General features: G+C 38.5%; 1 protein-coding gene across 1 annotated transcript in view; it reads right to left on the bottom strand.

The window, feature by feature from the left end:
- The window catches only part of LOC147016037 (neogenin-like), a 557,153-nt gene that overhangs the window by 76,686 nt on the left and 457,130 nt on the right, over positions 1 to 23,337 (bottom strand). Inside the window, exon 22 of the mRNA XM_085849139.1 lies at positions 17,813 to 17,951. Within this exon, the coding sequence (XP_085705265.1) occupies positions 17,813 to 17,951 (139 nt within the window). The remainder of the gene's footprint in view (positions 1 to 17,812; positions 17,952 to 23,337) is intronic.

Genomic DNA, 23,337 nt, shown 5'->3' on the forward strand with positions numbered 1-23,337 from the left:
TACTCTGGTTGAAAACTCGACTTTGTGAAAATTATTAAATTATCATAATCTAAAAAGTTGGGAGTGAGGAGCATCTTTAAAAGTAAGCAGGTTTTTCCACATCCACTTGAACCAACTATGAGACATCTTAATGAATTTGGGAGATTTTTATGGTTGTTAAATTTTATCTTATTTTCCCAAATGGGTAAAAAATCATTCATTTATATATTTGGAAAACAGGTTATTTAATTTATTTTTGGCTTTTTTAGAAACTCTATATTTTATCCTGAGTTCAGGTTTAATTTCAAGATAATCCATTATTTTATTTATACAATATCTTGTGTTGATATTTCCCTGAAAATCACATCCATGAATAATATATAACAACAATCCTTTGAACATTTCTCTAATACATTCAGTTTCTTCCCTTGTAAGGAAAGGTTGTTATCACCCTCATACTTTACATTCATTTCTCTAATCAATCTTGTAAAGTAATTCATTTTTTGGTGTAAATCTAAAAGAATTATTTTCCTTTTTATATTTTTTATTGTCATTAATTAGAAGATAATCACAGAATATACATTGTTTATAGGCTTTTGACTCTGTGTTCAATCCCCGTCTTTCACACGCAGGACAATTCTCAAATTTGTCATCTGGAGAATCAGGAAAGTCTCGCATATTTATAAAGTAAAACTTTACTTAAATTGAAATTCATCTATACTTTCAGTTGTATACTGCCTCATATTTAATAATATTACCATCGATATCGATATACTTTTTTTCATTACCAGATTCAATGACAACATTTTTTACATTAAAGGTAATTTTAAAATGATCGTTAACGACTATTGAACGAAATGTCATTTCACCTGATATATATTTACATCCTTTATTTCATCAGGATTTACATCTTTAGGGTTGTTGAAAAAAATACAAATTTCTCCTTGCATATTACAGATGGTCTTATCTTTTCTTTCTAAAGCTTCATCCATAAGGTTTTTGTTTTTTGATACTTTTTCTTGTTTCATTGCTTTTTCTAGTTTTGAATATATTACCAGAATGAGAGGAGAAACTTTTGTTAGAGATACTTTAATTGATGTTCTACCAGGTATACTTAACGCCCTTCCACTGAAGGAAATTGAAGAACTCATATTATTTACCATAATTGTTTTTATCCAATAGTTGTTATATTTATCTTTGTTCAATTTTACATCCTTGACATATTTCTCAGTATCTTTAACAAATGAAGAGATTGATTGAAACTTGTCTTTTGTTTCTTGAAACATTGTATTTATTAAGTGAAAAAGTTGGAGGATAAAATGGTTTTAAGCACAGATTCACCTGTAAAATAAACGAAATTTTCATCAACAAAATTTTAGTTTAAGCAAAGATTTATTCTATAAATATGGTGAATACAACATACTGCGATGTTTGTAATCACAAATATAAACATTATAGAAAACACCTCTGAACCAACAAACACACATTTAATCTATTTCATAAAATATCTCCTCTTGAGTTGGAAGGAAAACATTGTGATATCTGTTCAAAGGATGTTTTGAAGAGAAGTTATAATTAACATCTTCAATTACAAAAACACAAGAAAAATGAGTTTAAAGTGAAGGGAGACTATTATATTGAAAACACTGATGGGCATTTAAAGGGCATATAAAAATAAGGATTTTTCAATTTGGAGAACCTGGTCCATCATCAATAGCTGAATCAATTGAAATAGTGAAACCTGATGTTGAAAAAGTTATTAAAAAGACATTAAAAGAAATGAAAACTTTAAAGTTTTATATGGGAGTGAAAATGAATATGAAAAGACAAGATGAAGAACAAACTCCTTATATGAGAACAGATCTTCATTTTATAACATTATTTCAAGATTTTTTAAATAGTGGGGTTTATGAAGAACTATCAAAACAAGAGGAGGATGTTGATAATACAGTGGTAGGAAGTGGATTCAATATTAAAAAAAATCATCTTTCTAGATATACACATTCTAAAATCAAACCCTCTTAAAGCTTCTTCTTATATTGAATTACCAAAAGAAATAAAACTAAAGAAGGCAGTTGTTAATATTAAGAACAATGATAATAAATGTTTTCTCTGGTCTGTTCTTGCTCACTTTCATCCACCAAAATGTAATTCAGAAAGAGTAAAACAATATATGAAATATGAGAATACCTTGGACATTAAAGATTTTAAATTCCCAATGCCACTAACAGATATTCCTAAATTTGAGAAAAAGAATAATCTTTCTATTAATGTATATGGATTAACGGATACAAACAAAGTTCAAATATTAAAAATTTCAAACAACTATAAAAATGAAGAAACACACATTGATCTTTTATATTTTAGTGTTGGAAATAATTCACATTACACATACATCAATAATTTATCAAGATTAATCTCTTCTCAGGTATTCAGAACAGCAAACAAAATATATCCTTGTAAGCGATGTCTTAATTCATTTCATACAAAAGAACGATAAGAACAACATTCAAAATATTGTAGTCATCATAAATCAGCTGTAATTACAATGCCTAAACCTGGTGAAAAGATTTCTTTTGAAGATTAGAATAAATCTATCATGCACCCATTTGTGATATACGCTGATTTTGAGTGTATCCTTAAAAAGATAAATACTGCTTCTCCTAATCCAAAAGAATCATATACAAATAAATATCAAAAACATATTCCTTGTGGTTTCTGATATTATATCAAATCATCTGTTGGAGAAAAGTATAACAAACTTGAACATTATAGTGGAAAAAAAGCTTCACAAGAGTTTGTAAAACGATTAGAAAAGGATTGTATAAGACTCACGAAATTAATGAAAGAAACAAATGAACCGATGAAATTAACCAAAGAAGAAAAATTAGAATTTAGAAAGAACAATATCTGTCATATTTGTGAGGGGGAAATTAAGGAGTCTAAAGTTAGGGATCATTGTCATCTTACTGGTAAATATAGAGGTCCCCTCATTCCTGTTGTAATCTTAATTATAAATTACCTTCTTTTATTCCAGTCTTTCTTCAAAACAGCGCCAATTATGATACACATCGATTTATAAATGAACTTTCAAAAACACCAGGGAATATTTCTGCCATAACAAGCACAAGTCAAAAGTATATTTCATTTACAAAAATGATATTCACAAAACCTTTAACTCGTATTAGGTTTCTAGATTCTTACAAGTTTATGGGAACACCACTAGCCTACCTCACATCAAATCTAAGCTCCACGGACTCTTTTCCAAATCTTAATTCATTCTTTCCAAAAGAGGAAATTCTCACTAAAGAGGAAATTCAGATTAAAGAGAGAATTCAAAGTAAAGAGGAAATTCGAATTAATGAGGAAATTAATGAAGAAATTCTAACTGAAGATGAAATTCTAATTATAAAGAAAATTCGAACAATGAATGAAATTCTAACTAAAGAGGAAATTCAGATTAAAGATAAAATTCTGAATAAAGAAGGAATTCTTACGAGAGAGGAAATTCAAACAAGGAATGAAATTCAAAGTAAAGAGAAAATTCTTACAAGTAAGGGAATTTATCCTTATGATTATATGGATTCATTTATGAGATTTAAAGAAACACAACTTCCTTCAAAAGAAAGTTTCTATTATAACCTTTATGAAGAAGAGATAAGTGATAAGGAATATAAACACGCACAAGAAATATGGAAAATATTTAAGATAAAGAACCTTGGAGAATATCATGATTTATATCTAAAAACAGATGTTTTATTGTTAGCTGATGTGTTTGAAGCTTTTAGATCACTCTGTCATAATAAAAATTGTTATGGATTAGATCCTGCCCACTATTTCACAGCTCCTGGTTTAGCTTGGAGTGCAATGTTGAAAATGACAAAACAAGATATAGATTTAATCAGTGATGTTGATATGCTTTTGATGATTGAGAAGTCCAAGAGAGGTGGAATATCACAAGTATGTTCAAAAGATATGCTAAAGCAAATAATAAATATCTTCCAAATTATGATAGTGAAAAAGATAGTAATTATTTGATGTATTTTGATGCTAATAATTTGTATGGATGGGCAATGTCTCAATCTCTGCCTTATGGTAAATTAGAGTGGGTGGAAGAAAAGGATTATGAAAAGGCTTTGATGAATATTGTTATTTCTTCTCAAGAGGAATTGAATGACGAAGAAGAAGGTTATTATTTTGAAGTTGATTTGAGGTACCCGAGTGATCTTCATAATAAGCATAAAGACCTTCCTTTTGCATGTGAGAAAGAAACCCCAAAGAAAGAATGGTTCAGTGATTATCATAAAAGTTTTAATATTAAAGGAAAATCAACAGAAAAGTTATTAACAACATTCTATGATAAAGAGGGATATGTTTTGCATCAGAGAAGCTTAAAACAGTTTTTGAGAGAAGGATTGAGAGTAGCTAAAATTCATAGAGTTTGAAAATTTAAACAAAGTCCTTGGGTGAAAAAGTATATTCAATTCAATACAGATATGAGAGCAAATACAAAAGTAAAATTTGAAGGGGACTTTTATAAATTAATGAATAATGCTGTATTTGGAAAGACTATGGAAAATGTTAGAAACAGGCAAAACATTAGATTCGCAACATCTTGGAAAGAAGCTTCGAGATTGATAAATAAACCAAGTTTTGAGAGAGAAGAGGTTTTTTCAGAGAACCTTTCTGCAATTCATATGAAAAAGGAAAGTATTCTAATGGATAAACCAATTTATATTGGAACAGCAGTTCTTGATTTATCAAAGATATTGATGTATGATTATTTGTATAATGACTTTAAGAAAGAGTATGGTGAAAATGTTTCATTGTTGTATATGGACACTGATAGTTTTATCCTAGATATAAAAACTGATGATGTTTATAAAGATATGAAGAAAAATATTGGAGTATATGATACAAGTAATTTCAGCAAGAAGAGTGAGTTATTTTCCAAAAAGAATGAAAAGGTTATTGGTAAGTTTAAGGATGAGTTGGGTGGAAAAGTAATGAGTGAGTTTATTGGATTGAGAGCAAAGGCATATGCTTATAAGTATGGTGATCAGATTGATAAGAGGTTAAAGGGAATAAAGAAATATGTAATAAAGAAATCAATAACTTTTAGAAATTATTATAATTGTTTGATGAATAAGAAAGAAGAATATAGGAAAATGAATACAATAAGAAGTTATAAACATAACATATATAGTGAAGAAGTAAATAAAAAGGCATTAGGAGCCTTTGATGATAAGAGATTTATTTTAGAAAATGGAATAGATTGTGTTCCATATGGATATTGTATGATGGAGTGAATAGAATAGATTGTGTTTTAACGATGGGAAGATGGGTTAGGGTTTTTTAAGGGCTACCGCCGCATTTTTTTGCAATATATAAATGGTCAAACCAAGTATTAATCAAACTAAAGAGTGGAGAAAATCTCAGTCTTGGTATATAAATGGAAAACATAATGAATGTGAAAAATATCAAATAAGTCTAATTGAAAAAATAACTAAAACAAAGGTAAATAAAACAAATAAGCGAATCAATTTACTATAATGTCAAAATGATATGTGGCTCAGGAGGTGGTCAAACAAGGGCATTAAGAGAAGTTTATCATTTCGTAATGGCACAAAAGGGGTATCTTAAAAAATATAAAGATTCAAATGTTTTGTTTTTCAATATTTTAGATGGGGATTATTGTGCAAAGAAAATTAAACTATTGAAGGAATTTGAGAATGAACAAATCTTTATAGGTTCAATGAGTGAGCTAAACAATATGCATCGGTTATTTGATAAAGAGTGTCCCGAGGCTTAGACGTTTCAGATATTTCTTTAGAATCACCTTTAACAAATCTTTATCTTATTGCATGGGTTATTTGAAAAAAAGTATCTCCAGGTTAAAAGGGGAGACAAATAAATATACCTTGGGATAAAAAGGGGGTTTATTTTTAGGGAAAAAAAATATGAATCGCTGAAAATCCCCCATTCATTTACATGGGGAAAAGTGAGCCAGAACCAGTATATTCACCCTACTGATGTCATAGAGCACAACATCCCATGCAGTATTGAAGCATATACTTAAATTTTGATAAAATAATGATTTTAAAGATCGTTTAAAAAACATACGGAAGTTTAGCACGAGTGAAGCTGTCTTATACACCACTCTTACACATTGTAATAAGACGACATTTCGTCACAGTCTAGGAGATGGGGGCTTTATTGATCACCATAGAACGCAGTGTCAATTGGCATCGTACTCAGCCATATCGGCAATCTCTTCTTCACCGTGATACTGCACCCTCTCACATGGCATGCCCACTTACCAAGGGCTGCGCTTGACAGTTCCTATTACATGCATCACCCGATATAACATATCTGAGTATTGTCCTGCAAAACTGGATGTTTTTGGAAATATTATGAAGGTGATGTGTGTTATAGTGTTCAGGTATATAATTCAATTTAAATAAGGGTTTAAAGAGGTTTTCAGGTGTATAAATAAATGAATTATTGGTTTTACCACGTTTTACCAAGTGTCTATTACATGACCTCATTTAAATAAGGTATTTTACTTATGAAATGGGTCCTCTGCGACACATGTGTCTAGTGCTTCCAAATGTAACCAATATAATAAGGAAATTAAACAAACAACATTTGAACAAATGGATTTATACTTCTCAATAAAAAAAATCATACATGTGAAAATTTCTTTCACAAAGTAATGTTCGTGCACAAAGAAGAAAGGCAATGAGAGGGTGTGGCACTGAGCGGCACGTACATACACTACTTCTGTGATGATGCGACCGCAAATATCCGAGGGCCATGAATGTTAAATATTACTCGAAAAAATTCCCTGAGAATAGTCAAAACCACAAGTGGTAAACCTGTGAATAGTGACGATTCACTGTACTGATCATATCACATGATACATGATGACATGTACAGTATAATCAGATGACATGTAATAATCATACTGTACCTGTCATCATGTACAGTATGATCAGTATACTCACCAAAACCAATCACGACTAATAAGCCAAGCCTGTCGAACATGAATGTCATTTCCATAAAATGTATCCGTGGGGACCATTACATTTTTATATTAGTGGCTCTATGCATTGTTTGAGAAAGTGTTACATCATCATATCAGAGTATATGATAGTGCATATATAAATGGAGGAATACATAGAATATCAGTTGCAAAAACCTTTCACCCAGGGAATTTAAAGCAAAAATGTGATGCTCAGTCCCCCCAAGGACCCATTCCATGTGTTTGAGGGTTTACATGTTACATTCGTTCTTCGTGCCTGTTGTTTGTGTCCTTTGCAACATCCTTAAAAACAGTAAGTTACTCATGATTTAAAATTTTGTTTGACTGCCCAGTAGGCAGACAGAGTAAAAATATGATCCCACAACTTTCTGTGCATCGGGACAAATTCAGAGACAAAGTATGGTAAAATGGAAAACTTGTCTTCCTATTCATGTTATGATTCATGTTCAAAATATAACATACAATTTAAATAAGTTTTTCCTTGAACAGAAACTGACGATCATAAACTGATGACAGACAGATTGACAGACAGGCAGATGGACATGAACCAATTGCTTCACCCCACTTTTTACTTTTTGCATGCAAACAATTGATATATATATATATATATATATATATATATATATATATATATATATATATATATATATATATATATATATATATATATATATATATATATATATATATATATATATATATATATATATATATATATATATATATATATACATACTTGAATAGTTGTAGACAATATATACACTTCCTTGGTTATAAACTGGATTATTTTCACTCACATAAGGGCAAATATCCCATTGGTTACTCTTTTGACTCGATTCTGCTTCTGCTCTCCCAATATACCATTGGTTACTCTTTTGTTTGTTGTTCACATTTGCTGCAGCTACAGGCTTTTTTTTATACATGACAATCATCTGATGAACATACGGAGGCATCCATGTCCTCAAATAAGAAATGGTACATTGCATACAAATGAAGCAATTAATTAAAATGTAGCTTTGATCACCTTCGTACAAAGATATGTCATGGCGTTTGGGAAAACACAACTCTTTTGTGTCCAGAAATTATTGCCTGCCTTTACCGTTGGAATCAACACGGCTGTGAAGAAAGGTCCATAAAAATTGTGCAATCATTTGATTTGAAAAATTAAGTGGCTTGAACACCAGGTCTGAGCTAAAATTGAAGGAAAAGAAATATCAACCATTGTGGACCTCACCACCATGCTGTATATTTTGTTTTTCTCATAAATAAAAGCCAATCACATGAGCCCATTAATGCTGTACAATTGCAGTCAGTGAGAGGCTCAGAGTCAAGCACATGGTGCAGTCATATTAGTCACACAATTAATCATTATCCATCATAAAATGCCATATGACTTCTTCAGCTCATGTTTAACATTAACTCAGTTTCTTGGAGAGACAACCAATCACAGCTCTGACAGCTCAAAATTAACGAGAAAGGGGCAACAAGTGTGACTCTTTAGAGAAACAAAGCTGTGATTGGCAGCACCATTTATGCCTGTGACATGTTTAATGGGCAAACAGCTGCAATTGCTTATATATGGAGAAGAAAAAAAGAGAGGGGGTCAATTTTACTTATGCAGTGAGAGACAAATGGCTTTTCATGAGCTTGACCCTACGTCAATGCTACGTCTCAACAAGATTGAATCGAGGTCTCAAGCTTTAGATCTGATAGGCATTACTGGAGAGTATTATAAATAATGAACAAGAAGAATAAACTATTGTGCAAGTTGATGGAACATGACATCAGCAGCTGATATCCCCCCCATTGAGTACTAGTAAATGCTCTGTGTCCTACTGTTGATTGATTTACCACCTCGTAAAATGAATAAAAAAGATTTCTGCTGACAAGTAAAATCTATTGATGTTGCAGAAGAGTTAAGTGTTTTGCATCATTTTATGTTTGTGCTCAGATAAAGATGAATGTAAGAACCCTAACCATGGAAGAACAAGACGCCCCCTGCCCCACCTCTTCCCATATTTCCCTCCCCCTCACCCCACACATTCCCAGATCCCCCCACCGCCTCACTGCTCCCCCCCCCCCCCGCCAACCTTCCCTTCTCTTAAAACTCAGATCCACATCCCTGCACCCTGCTGATAGGGTGTCAACCCTGTCAATCTGCACACTTCTATATGCACCTTAACCAGTCACATCCAACTGTCCCTGGACTCTGTGTCCTTTTTGTCTGACAAGGTGGAGAGCTTCCTGTAAAACTTCGACTCAGATTCTGCAACCGATCCAGACGGCATCAGCCCACATGTCCTAAAAACCTGCTCTTCTGCTCTTGCTCACCCTCTCTCTGTTCTATTCACCCTCTCCTTTACTCAAGGTCATCTGCCATCTGCTTGGAAATCAGCAAACATCACTGCCCTGAATAAAAAGATGCAAAAACAGATCCCTGCAACTGCAGACCAATCAGCCTTCTCCCAATCATCAGCAAGGTTATGGAATCCATAATCACTTCAGATATCAAATCCTTCCTCTTCTCCAATGGCTTGATTTCCGATCATCAATTTGGTTTCAGACCAGGTCACTCAACCCTGTATGTGCTGCATCTGCTCTCCCAACAATGGATGGAGGTTCTCAATGCCAGACATTAAATCAGAGCCATATCTATAGACATATCACGTGCTTTTGACATGGTCTGGCACCCTGCCATGCTCACCAAACTCTCTTCTTATGGTATACAAGGCCATCTCCACTCATGGCTCACAGACTTCCTCTCCTGCCGCAGTCAACGTGTGGCCCTAAATGGAGTTCTTTCATCCCTTCTTCATGTCCAGGCTGGAGTTTCTCAAGGCAGCGTTCTGGGCCCTGTTCTTTTTCTGGTTTTCATCAATGATCTCTTGACTCTCTGGAAAATCCTCTTTATCTATTTGCTAATGACTCCACCCTCTGCCGTACCATTGGTCATCCCTCAGACCGGCAAGCAGCAGCTTCTTCGCTCACTGCAGATCTAGGTAAAATCACAAACTGGTCCAACACGTGGAACATGTCTTTCAATCCTGACAAATCTCACACTCTCACGATGTCTCTCTGAAAGTAACATTTGGAATCCCCCCCACCCCCATCTACTTTATCAACAATCCTCTTGAAGAAATCCTTTCTTTAAAGCTTCTGCATCTCATTATCTGCCATGATCTTTCCTGGGAAAGCCACATTTCCAATCTGGCCTCCAAAGCCAGTTGCCGACTGGGAATCCTCCGTCACACAAATTCCTTCCTCGGCCCACCTGAGCTCCTGACCGCATACAAAGCTTTTGTCCACAGCCTGATGGAGTACTACTCTCCCCTCGGGGCTGGTGCTCCTGCCTCCCACCTTTCTCGGCTTCACGCTGTGGAAACCAAGGCATTTTGGATCATTGGCATCTCCCGCGATGAGGCTGTCTTTTATTTGGGCCTCTCACTCTCTCAACACAGGCAGGTCAGTGGTCTTTCTGTCTTCGACTGTCTTCTCTCCGGTCTTGCCCCCCCACTCTGTCTGTGATTTGACCCCACCATATTTCTGCAGGGTGCTCAAGGTCCGCCAACTACCCCCTTCTGGACAAACTACCAAAATCACGAATCACTGCTCACCTTCACTCTTTCATTCCTCTTTTTCCCTGCCTTTGGAATAAACTCGCTCACTCTGTTCCATCCCATTCTTCCTGCCAGGCCTTCAAAACAGCTGTTCACCACCACCTCTTATCGCCCCCCCCCATCCAAATCCTTGATCTTTTCTACCCCCGTTAATCCACCTCAAACTCACCTCCTTTAAATTCACTGCTTTCCTTCCTAAAAGTCCCTGTACTGTCCATCTTGTATACCCCGTGTTCCCGGGCCCATCCCTCTCCCTTCCACAGATATCCTAATGTCCCTGTTCCCCACTGTTTTGTCCTTCCCACTCCCACCCCTCTAGTCTCATGCCCCCTTGCTGTGCATTGTGTGTTAGCTCTCATACGATCCTCGATAAGGCATACAAAAAAAAGCGACTTCTCCCCTGTCCCTAAGGCCTAAGTCACATTTGCTCTACGGCGAGGATACGGCCGCCGTACGCCCTCTGAATTGACAGAAACGTGTGGCGGCCGCAGAGTTTCTGCGATGGCCTCAGGGTGGCCCTACGCCGTTTGGCTATCTTTTACAGGCCGTAGGGGTCGCCGTGGAATTATAATGTGGAGGTATAACTTTTTTCATTTCTACGTTCGCCGTAGCAATTCGACAAGCCGAAAAAAAAACTGGTAAAAAAAAATAATATATAAAAAATGAACCCACTCGTTACCGTCCGTCTGGCCACACGCTCGCCTTAGGGCCCGGCCCCCCTGCGGTCGCCCTGCGGGCACCTTGAGGCTATCTTGCGTCTGCCTTGAAAATTATATGGCTGCCGCAGGGGCCCCCTTAAGGTCACCGTGCGACATCAAATCAAAGACCGTACGGCAACCCCACGTTTTCGGTGTCCACAATTTCTAAATACACCGTGCGGCTCCCCGAAAAATAAAAACATATGTGACTGCTACATTGTGTGACCGTGGAAATACTGTGGCCGCCGTATAATTGCTCGTGGCCGTAGATTTTGGAGACCCCATGGCCGCCGTGGCAAATGTGACTTAGGTCTTACTGTATGGACCCTGAACATCTGAGCCCTCTGCTTCAACCTGACAGATCTCTCAGTCTGAGCTGCCGATAAACCAGACATCATCTATTTTACAGTATCTTTCCCCCTTTATGCCATCCCTGACTCCTTAGTGTCTCTCCCTGGCTATTGTCTCAACCAGCTTGGCAGGCCTGAACCCAGTCTTGGTGGCAGAATTGCACTTTACAGAAAGAACTGCTCACTGCTTTCATTGAGCCTAGACATGTTATATTAAAAACAACTCCATTTCTCACTGTCCATGTGCTGCTCTTACAGTGCCCAACTACCAGGAATACCTTTAGCCACGATTTCCCCTCAGCTCCCCCTCCCCCCCCTCTTGTTGATCTGTGTGTTGTACTGTCCTCCAAAGAGTGACGACTCCATTTGCAGATCTCTCTCAGACAACATGGACCAACCTTTAACCACTCATCCTAACTCTCCGTCAAATGTGGTGATTTTAATTATTACCATGACAATGTTACTGCTCTCACCAGCCATGGCACTATGCAGCAGTCCTTCACAGGGCAGCTCAATGGATGCATGAACAAGGGCAAAGCCTTCAGGACCCCCATCCTTTGATGATGGAGGGTGGGGGGGGGGACCACAGGGCAACTCTGCGAGGTCAGATTTTGGTGGTGTGTGTTGGGGTGATGCTGAGGAGTCATCCACGAGACGATGGTCTCCTCAGGTTAACCTGAGGCAGTCTATTCAGCTGGAATGTCCTCACTCTAAGAGAGGATGATCACCCGTCTCTGCTGTCATCTGAGCTCCAGCATTTCAACATCAGTATTGCAGTACTTTGCGAACGGAGACCTTATGGTGATGAGATCATGGTGGGTGGCTATACCTACTGGTATGGTTGCTTTGATGTTGACTATTCCCAGGGTATTACTGCAGCTCTATCCAACAAGCTAACTCCCATGGTAATTGAGGTAACAGCAGTCAACAAGCGTATTATGAGACTGAGGATTTGACACTCTGGGTGTCATTTCCCTGGTCTCTGTATAGTCTCCGGCTGAGGTGAGTGATCTTACTGAGAAGGAGATATTCGATGACATGCTTCAGTCACATTGCTGGACCCACAGCCATATCACTGGACTTGGTATTCCAACGCTGGCAGTGTGGCAAAGGAGATTGACCATGCTCTCATTGAAGGTTGCTGGAGGTTGCTCCAGAAGTGCAGGATCTGCCAAAGTGCTCAGTTTCTCAGTACCAATAACAGACTTGTTGTAGCAACTCTGAAGCTGCCGCTCAAATCTATAAGAAAGGTACCATCCCAGCCTAGGATGGATGTTGGCATGCTCAAGGATGAAAGGGTAGCTGAGGAGTTTGCGAATAGGTTGAGTGGGGCTCAAAGGGGTTTGCGTGTTTCATGAGATCCTGAAGAGTTGTGGAGTGACTTCAAGAATACCATCCCTTGATGTTGCCAGTGGGTGTCTTGGAATCCACTGACAGGCGAAGAGGAACTTTGTCTCCCAAGGGACACTGGATACCATTGACCAATGTCACAGGGCCAGGCTGGATGACAGAACTGAGCTGTTCAGGGAGCTGAGGCATAAAACTGTAGCTTCGTCAAGGGCAGACAACAAAGCCAATGTGCGAGGAATCTGTGAAAAGGTAGAACATCACCTGAAGTCAAGTGATTCTCATCCTGCTTGCAGAGAAATCAGTGCATTGCGTTCCACCAAGCCTGGCCTTCGGTGTCTTGCAGTTAGAGTGGAGGGCAGTGAACTCTTGGCAGAGGAGTCTGAAGTGAAGATCCATTGGGCTAGTTACTTTGAGCAGCTTTACCAAGCTGACCCACCAGCTATTGAGTTGGATATCAGGGACAGTATTAAAGGTCCCTATTGCTCACCCTCCGATCAACTGTGAAAACAAACAATCGTTTGTGAAAACAATGGATGCGGTGAACAAGTTGAAAGGGGATAAGGCTCCTGGGATCTGTGGAATCCATATTGAACTTCTCAAGGCTGGTGGAAATGCTGTACTTGTATCATTACATGCAGTTCTGTATCTCTTTGGAGCAGAGGCATCATCCCAACTGACTGGAGTCTTGTTGTCCCTCTCCGGAAAGGGAAGGGTGATCACCAGGACTGCAACAATTACTGAAGGGTGACATGACTCTCAGTGCCGGGCAAGATCTGTGTTTGAACAATTATTGATAGGGTTTGCCACCATCTGCTTAAGCACCTGTACCAGGAGCAATTTAGCTTTACACCAAAGAGGACAACGATTGACTGTATACTTGCTATTCGGGTCCTCACTGAATGCGCGTGAGAGTTTCAGCAGGGCTGCCCATGTTAATCTCTGCTAAGCATTTGATTCAGCAAATCAGAATGCCTGCTGGAGGAACCTCGGTCTTTGCGGGTGCCACCAAAGGTTGATCAATCTGACATCTGAACTATACTGTTCCTGAGAGCGCTGTGAAATGTGGTGATGCCATCTCTGACTTATTTCCAGTTGTTACTGGAGGTCATCAGGGGAGTGTACTGGCCCCCATACTTTTCAAAACTTGTATGGACTTGATTGTAGCGATGATGTCAGAGAGAACAAGCTGAGGTGCATGGTTTGGGAATGTCAAGATCTCTGAACTTGATTTTACAGATGATGGAGACAACTTTGTGGAGACTTTGGATATCCTAATGGGGTCCTGAAGGTGCTGAAGGAGGAGTTGGAGCCACTGGATTTATGGGTATCCTGGCTCAAGCCTAATCTCCTCTTATGGGTCTCTTGGCTCAAGCAATCCACACTTTCAATTACATCTTGGATGCTGCTATCTTGTCTGTCGCGGTTTGTGGCGAGGAGGTTGAGTTTACAGAGAGACTCACTTACCTTGGCAGTGATACTCATGTCTCTGCATGTTGTGAGCAAGAAGTCGATAGATGTCTGGGTCAAGCCTGGGGAGTCATGGATTCATGATGCAGGACAATGAAAGCCCAAGTCTTTAAGTCCTTGGTGCTTCCAGTCTTGCTCTACGGATGTGAGACCTGGACTCTGATCAGGTATCTGAGACAAAGACTTAACTCCTTCATTACCAAGACTCTTCAGAGAATCCTTGGCAATTGCTGGTTGGTCCTTGTGCTGAATGAGGGTTTGCTGAGAGAGACTCAAATGATATTTGTTTCCCGCATGGTCTGTGGGCCTCAGTTATTGTCAGGCTCTATGGACATGGCACTCATTTTCCTGATGCTGATCCTGCCTACCAGATTCTCTCAGTGAGGGAGCCTCGTGAGTGGAGGAGGCCAACAGGACAAACACCTGCCGTGTGGTTGCAACAGGTTGATCTGCATCTCAAGGAGATGGGGATGGGCCAGGCACCTGACTGTGGGATGGCCGGATGGGGCCTCTGGTTTACCGACAGAGAGTGAATGTGGTGGAGCTCTGCTCCGGCACATGCTCCCATACCTGACTTGACTTCCTATTTTTGCCACCTCTGACATTACCTCAATCTGGGGATTCCTCCACAGATACCTACTCTTCCTTACACACAGATCCATCCCATCTCATTCAGATATCATACCCTTCGTACCACCCATTGTAAACTGAATCCCATGGTGAAGCAGTTGCCTTGAAACAACTTGCCTTCTCTTCCTGGAAGGCAAATTTGACCAAAAGTAATCTCAGATCATTCCACAAAGCATGCAATGTGTGTCCACTCTCAAGAGAACCAGAAAACAGCATATCTCCAACATCAAGATTGGACTTTCAACCTTGTCTCCCTCCTCTAAAACCTGGTGGCCCCTTGTTAAGTCTGTCTCTGGAGTACGCTCCCCCTCCATCCATTCCTTCACTTCAAATGCCATCATAGCACACCGCTTGTGAGAAGGCCGAATGCCTCAATTCTGTATTTGCTTCAAAATCTTGTGTTCCCAACACCTCACTCTCTGTACCCACTCAATCCAGTCACATCCAACTGTTCCTAAACTCTGTGCATTTTGCACCAGATAAGGAGAAAGTTTCTGGTGACCATCGACTGATTCTGTAACTGGACCAGATCACATCAGCTCACGTGTCTTAAAAACCTGCTCTACTGATCTAGCACATCATCTTTCTGCTCTGTTCACCATATTATTTGTCCTCGGTGAACTTCCATCTGTTTCAAAGTCAGCCAACATCACTGCATTACATAAACAAAATGCAAAAAGTAATCCCCTTAACGACAGATAATTTACTGCTAAGTGCAACAATTTAACCTTTTAGAAAGGCTTATCCTGGAACTAATCTACTGCATAGTTGATGAGCAATTCCCACGCAAAGAGGCTAGTTTCATAAGCTACGTTCGACTGCTGATCAAGTGGCACTGTTATCGCAAGATACTGAATACGCCTTTGATGACAAACAAATAGTTCGCGCTGTCTTCCTTGACTATATGGCAGCGTACGATACAGTTTGGCATAAAGGCACCTGCCACAAACCGCTATGTGTCTCACCGGATCGTGTGATGGTTCATTTCTTCACGGAACTTCCACGTAGCCGCTCATTTGTTTTGAAGACTGCTGATTAGCAGATCAGCTGACCATACCATTTGAAAAATGGTGTTGCCAAAGGGTCTGTGCTTGTACCGATTCTCGAGAATGTATACACTCACAATATCCCTCAAACAAATGTGAATCACGACATGTACGCTGATGATATTGCGCTGGCGGCTCAAGGCTCGTCTTTCGAGCATGTGGAGAACTTACTAACGACAAGCAAATGATGATGAACTACCTTGAAAGCTGGTGCCAAACGCTCAGATAAAGCACAACCTGCTTTTATCCTGCCACGTTGTTAATCTGTTGATAGAGGTAATATTGAAATGATGAATATGTCAAATCGTTCGTGTTACTCATCCGACACTACGTGTCAAGGCCAACAATCTAAAGCCACTGGTCTCAAACACGACCATGGGCACCCAGAAACGCCACCAATATGAACTGAGCTGTTGAATGCGGCACAAAACATCCAAAGAAACTACCGTAACCGAGTATTGTGATCAGTCCTGTCCCCCATACCCGTCGTAGAAGGGTATCTGCTAGTCCTAATTAATTTTGAGAATTGTAATTCACCCCTTCCCTCCGCCTTCCTCCCTCCCCTTACCTCTCCTCCACAATCATTATCCCCAAAGGTTTCTCCAAAAGTAAGAAAGTATCATTAATAAGACCACCACTCCTTTATAAAACACAACAATCAAAACATCAAGATAGTTCAGACTTGGAATTCCAAAACGGAAACCACAGCTTTTGTTGTTAAATGAGCTGGCACAGAATAATCTCTCCATTCAAATAAGTTTTCTGTGTGATGAAACCGATTATTTTGCAAAATTGAATTCAAAACAATTTGGTCAAAGCAATACATGCGATTGCAGCAATATATACAGAAGATACATGGGCATTAATGGTTTAATTGCCGAAATGTATGTTTGCTCTTTTAATACAATTAGTATTGCTGGTGTTTAATTTCACAAGATGAATAAAAAGCTTTTTGTAGCAATTGACTCATGACCTTGAAAGTGGTCACTCCCAAGCAGTTTTGGAAGTCAAGCATAGTCCATCCTGTTTAGCATCTGGAGGGGAGACCTCTGTGTCAGGCTGGGTGTGCTGATGTATTTTAGGATGACTCAGTTGTTGACGTGTTAGCCTTTGAGTTGTTCGATCCTGGAAATGGGTTGCCTGTGCAATCAAATCTGATGAAAACTTCTGGCCTGGTGAAACCCTTAAAATGGGGTGCTATATTTGAGTGAATGCCATACTTGTCAGGTGGAATTCCACCTGGCTATCTCACCCACATTTACTGGAGGGGGGCTCTTGCATGCTTTGTATGTTTGTTTCACCAAGAACATTTTGAAGTCCACTTCAAGCTTCCAAGTTTCTTACATCAAGATTATGTGGGTTACTAATTGAATTATAGAAAGGGTGTTGATGTCAAGTTGGATTGGTTAATTTTAACGGTAGGAAAAATGATATGTGAAGTTCATAGCATGCGGATATGGTGGAGGCATGAGGGGATATAACGGCATTCTCCTATGTCCTTCTAAATGCATACATAACACTTTAGATATTTCTTACCCATGAGAGTACATGTTTATCCAACCAACAGGAGGTACACAGCAAATCATGATGATCCAACACATTGCACGGTAATGTACAAAACTTGCCGTACTTGTGTTGTGCTGATGACCGTCGAATGCACAGCACAGCTACCAAGCCAATGGCTACAATGGTAATGATGCCCACGCATACAATGATCACAATCAGCGCGGTGTGGTCCAACGAAGATGTCCGACTGCCGTTGACCTGGCCTGCAGACATGGAGACAGAGCCAAAAGCCAAGGAAGAGCATAAATTATTTTGAAGGAATCACAATACAATAGTCGTCTGAATCATCCTCAGATGTCGCAAATCTTACATCTGATCATCGAATGATGCATGGCTTTCTTGAAAAGTCTTTGATCTTACTGATACATTCCCAATGTTTGTGAAGTTTAATATTGTCCTGACTACAATGCCATGACAACACTGACGTACTGCCTAACATCGGCAGCCAAATAAAGGCAAATAGCCCCAAGTTATTCTAAAACCGCATAATATACTGCTGTGCAGAATCAAGATGAAGAGGAGAGGGGGTGGAGGGCAGCAATGAAGATTACTCCAAGAGACTGATATATGCAACAAAAATGAGCCAAAGAGCACAAAAAAAATGCAATAACAATGACGGTTATAAAAGGATACATATTTCAAAATAACAATACATAAAATAATGATTTTAGGAGGTCCGTGTCATATTCAATAAAAAATAAATTCTGTAAAAATTCTCAATATGCTTTGCCCACAAACGCATGGTGTTCGTCATCACGTGATGTACATTGCGAAAACCTAATTTGGCAGCGTGTTCATACAATACGTCCTCTGCCGGACAGCTCCTGATCACTTCCTTTCTTACGCGCTCTGAATAGCAAAATTAAACAGCTGAGATTCTGACTGCAGCGATATGCTGGGGATGTCTGCATTGACGCAAGTGGAAGAGGGCTCAGGCGGGAAACCTTAATAATGTTAAGCAAAGGCCGAAGAGAATTTTTGACAGGCTGGGCACATATTTTATCCACACTGCACGTGCCGTGTGGCGGGTTGTACAGCCAATGTGTGTTATTACATTTGTACGATTTTCATTACACTCTATGAAAATGTCTTGTTTTCTTGCCATACAATATAGCATTTATCTCAGCTATTGCCTTAATGTAACTTTCATCGGTGTTCGTGGAACCATGCAGCTTCCATCTGTGTTACTGCCAAAATATAGTTGACTTTTGGTGTTATACGGTCAGATTCAATATTATCAACACATGCCCACTGCACTCTTGATATGAAAACTGCATTATAGCAGTCATGCAGATAAAAACTATTATGATGTTGATAGGGCACTTGTGACAAGCCATGAATACTTTGAAGCTCATTTAATCCGGGATAGGTCACCACTCCGTCACAGGGTGGGGACCTTTCCATGCCTTAGTGGCCATGAGAATCAAACCCAGATAAGTGAGGGCGATGCAACAAAGCTTAACCCATGAAACTAATCCTTTCATCACAATCTGCTTTCTTTATACTGTGTATTATCACTTGCTTTTTCCCACTCAACTTGGCTTTACCCACTCAACCACCAAGCTGCCCATCACAATCTACATTACCTTGTATATTTGGGTTTTCTTTACCCACACAACTAGGCTATATTGACTCAATTAGGCTTTACCAACTCAACTAGCCTTCACACAATCAAATAAGCTTTAACACCTCAACCACCAAGCTGCTTATCACAATCTGCAATGTTTCGATATTAGGGCTTATTTTACCCACTCAGCTAAACTTTACCCACTCAACCACCAAGCTGCTGATCACAATCTACATTGTTTCTATGTTTGGGTTTACCTTACCCACTCAACTAGGTTTCAATGAATACTACCAGGGTGCTCCCCACAATCTCCCTCCTCTGTGTTTCAAAACAACATGTGTCCATGTAATGCACCTCATATTTGCATCACTATACCCTCATGAAGCTTTAATTTGTGTGACTGCCACAACTACAGCTTTTATTTGTTGCTGATTGTGAACATCAATGTTATAATCTAGTTCGTCCTACTATCACAACATTACTTATACTTGAAAACCATAATCTTTGCGAATGTCGCAATGCAAATGCCATCTGAGTACTTGATAAAAAGCAGCTTTTATTGGAGTTACAATCTCAATTCAGCTTAAATTTCTATGAAACTTAAAATCCACCTTACATTTTAGTTAATGTCACAATACATCTTTAATTTAAGAAAACACATTACTGTTTGGATACTGTGTGACAATGCAATTTTTGGCTGTTATATACACAACACAACTGTTATTTGTGTCAGGCAATTTAGCCACAGATTGAATGCTCTCAGAAACGAGCTGCTCATGGGTAAATGCTACTGCTATGAATGCACAGAGTAACATTTTAAAATGCCAAGGAAAATGACCAGTGTTCGTTTAATTAAGCAGAATGACATTTTATGCAATTAAAGTTACAAATGAGTCTTTATTAAAGCAATTGCAAATATGTAATTATGTTAATGATACAGATTTATCCACACAAGCTAGTCCAATCTGTGTCCATTTAAAGCATGCGCACTTGAAGAGGCTGCACCCGAACAGTGAAATGCCATTGCATAAGTACAACCTTCACGATGCATAAGTACCGCCTTCACAAAGCATTTGTACCACCTTCATAACAGGGTTTTCCACACTTATGAAAGTAGAGGTCTGTTGAATGAAAGGTCACTGTCTCCGCCTAGTGCAGCAAGGCATAACCATTTGACTAGGCCGAGGCCCTGCCGAAGTCCACAAAGCTGAAAGGTCTTAGATGCTCAGAAACACATTTAGAGTCATTTTGAGAACACTTAAAGGTCAGTTGAAATTATTGAAATAAACTAGAACGGCACTGGGTAGAGAGCATACCTCCGCCAGGCTGATCAGTTGATGTTTTGTATCCCACCAATCGAATTGGTTTGTTCTTATTCCCGACCAAACTCATCCACGAAGTTTTGTCAGAACTCGTCCACAACGTTTTGAGATATCATGTTATATATTGTTTGTGACACCATCTCTCAGTGATGAAGAATCACTGAAAAAAATTAAAAACTCCTCGAAACCAGATTTTCACCAAAACCGAAATGATTCGTTTTTGTCACACATCCAACTTGGTCACCAAGTTTCGACCCGAATCCGTCCACAACTTTTTGAGATAACCTGTTCACAGAAAAACAGATAGGGGTGAAATCATAACCTACATCCACCTTCGGTTTGTTGAGTTAATTAGCAAAAATGTTTGATTGAGTTTGCATGATACTTTTGAACTTCAATGTTTCTTGTCATTTTAATTATGGACATAGTTAAAATTATCATAACATATCATAATACTCTAATTTCTCTTTGATCACATGAATTATGTAAAACTAACGAAAAGTGATGCAACCATTTCATACGACATTGTTAAACACCCAAAAATGTCGCATATCAATATATATATATATATATATATATATATATATATATATATATATATATATATATATATATATATATATATATATATATATATATATATATATATATATATATACATACATATATATATATATATATATATATATATATATATATATATACATATATATATATATATACATACATATATATTTATATATATTTATATATGTATACCGGGCGTAGTGGTGTGCGCCTGTAATCCGGCTACTCGGAGGCATGGGTTGGAGGATCGCTTGAGGATGGGAGCCCTGATCTGGGCCGTGCTCTGAGAGGGTGTAGGGCAGCCTGGAATCATGGCGAAACCCAATCCTTATCCCTGTGTCATAAGAGCCGACCAGGGTTGCGTCAGGAAGGATATCCGGCGTAAAACCTGTGCCAAATCAGTATGCGGATCATAACGGATGATCCGCTGTGGCGACCCCTTACGGGAGCAGCCGAAAGACGAACAACAACATATATATATATATATATATATATATATATATATATATATATATATGTATATATATATATATATATATATATATATATATATATATATATATATATATATATATATATATATATATATATGTATATAGATACACAGAGACAGGTACAGATTTGCGGTTGTGAATTTACTTTTTACATGTGGTGGATATACCCTTAGCGTTTGGACCTCACTTGCATAAACGCACCGGGGAATCCCGGACATTGCATGGGGATTCCACTTCGTACGTCACCTGGCTATTCAGTCAGGACTAACCCCTCCCCCACCCCCATCATAACTTCCCTTCTCCCACCTCTTTGCAGCACATGGCCACATTTGCCACTATAATGATACTGTTGTGAATTTACTTTTTACATCATGATCGTGTTGACTTACAATGAGAATTACCGATTATTTCCTCATGTTATCTGAAATTTTGTTTGTGTAATCTAATTGGTATATTTGAGTGTGCCGTTTGATCCGTTAATGTGGTAATGGTTATTTAAATTTGTTTACAGTCAGAATGCGCGAGTGACATGATACATGTTTTGATTGGCTGTCTCGCTTGGCTCACCCCCCCCCCTTGGGTATTTAGGGGGATGCTGTGATAATTTTCATCACTCTTAAGAAAGGTCAACAGATGCATGTTGCTTGGCACATGTTGTTAATCGAAACTGTTGAGTGATTGTTTGTTCAATTAAATGTTAGACAAAAAAATATATATATATATATATATATATATATATATATATATATATATATATATATATATATATATATATATATATATATATATATATATACACATAGTGAGTCAAAAGTAGCGCCCAATTTCTTTCAGTTGATTGTTTGTTTGCCATTTGTATTACAGTGAACAAGAAAGTAGAAATAAATGAATGACATGTTTATCTAACCATTTATTCAAGAAAAAATTATTACGGAACTGTATCAAACTGTTTTACTTGCAATTTTCAAAGTGCCCTCCCTCGTGATCAATGCACGATTGCAGCCGAGCAGGCACAGAGCGGCACACACGTCTGCAGAGTTCGATATCAATTTCCTCAAACTTTGCAGTGATTTGAGTCTTCAATTCCTGAATGGTACGAGGCTTTTCATGATAAACAAGGTCTTTCATGAGCCCCCAAAGAGAGAAATCTGGAGGTCTAATTTCTGGGGAGCGTTCCGGCCACTCGATCGGACCGCGGCGGCCGATCCACTCTCTGGGAAAGTTTTCATCAAGCCACTGACGAACATAACGTCCATAATGAGGTGGAGCTCCATCATGCTGGAAATAACAGTCCTGATCTTGTACCCTGGGCCAAAAGAAGGTTTGCAGCATATCCAGGTAAATTTCTGCATTGACAGATCCCTCAAAGAAAAAGGATCCAATTATCCCCAATGGAGATATGGCTGCCCAAACTGTCACTCCAGGTAAATTTACCTCCTTCTCAACTGTCACTCTTGGGTTATTCGTACCCCAGTAGACACAATTGTGTCTGTTAATTGTGCCATTAAGCTTAAAACATGCCTCATGTGAACACCAAAATCAAAAATAAAGAAATTACGAAAATTAATAATCTGCAAGACAATTATTAACAACATTACTTCCCAGAAAGAATCTGACAGCCAAAAAAAAACAGAAATCG

Source organism: Eptatretus burgeri, chromosome 12, assembly GCF_056783735.1.
Source record: "Eptatretus burgeri isolate ZD-2024b chromosome 12, Ebu_testis_v1, whole genome shotgun sequence".
NCBI classification, from domain to species: domain Eukaryota; kingdom Metazoa; phylum Chordata; class Myxini; order Myxiniformes; family Myxinidae; genus Eptatretus; species Eptatretus burgeri.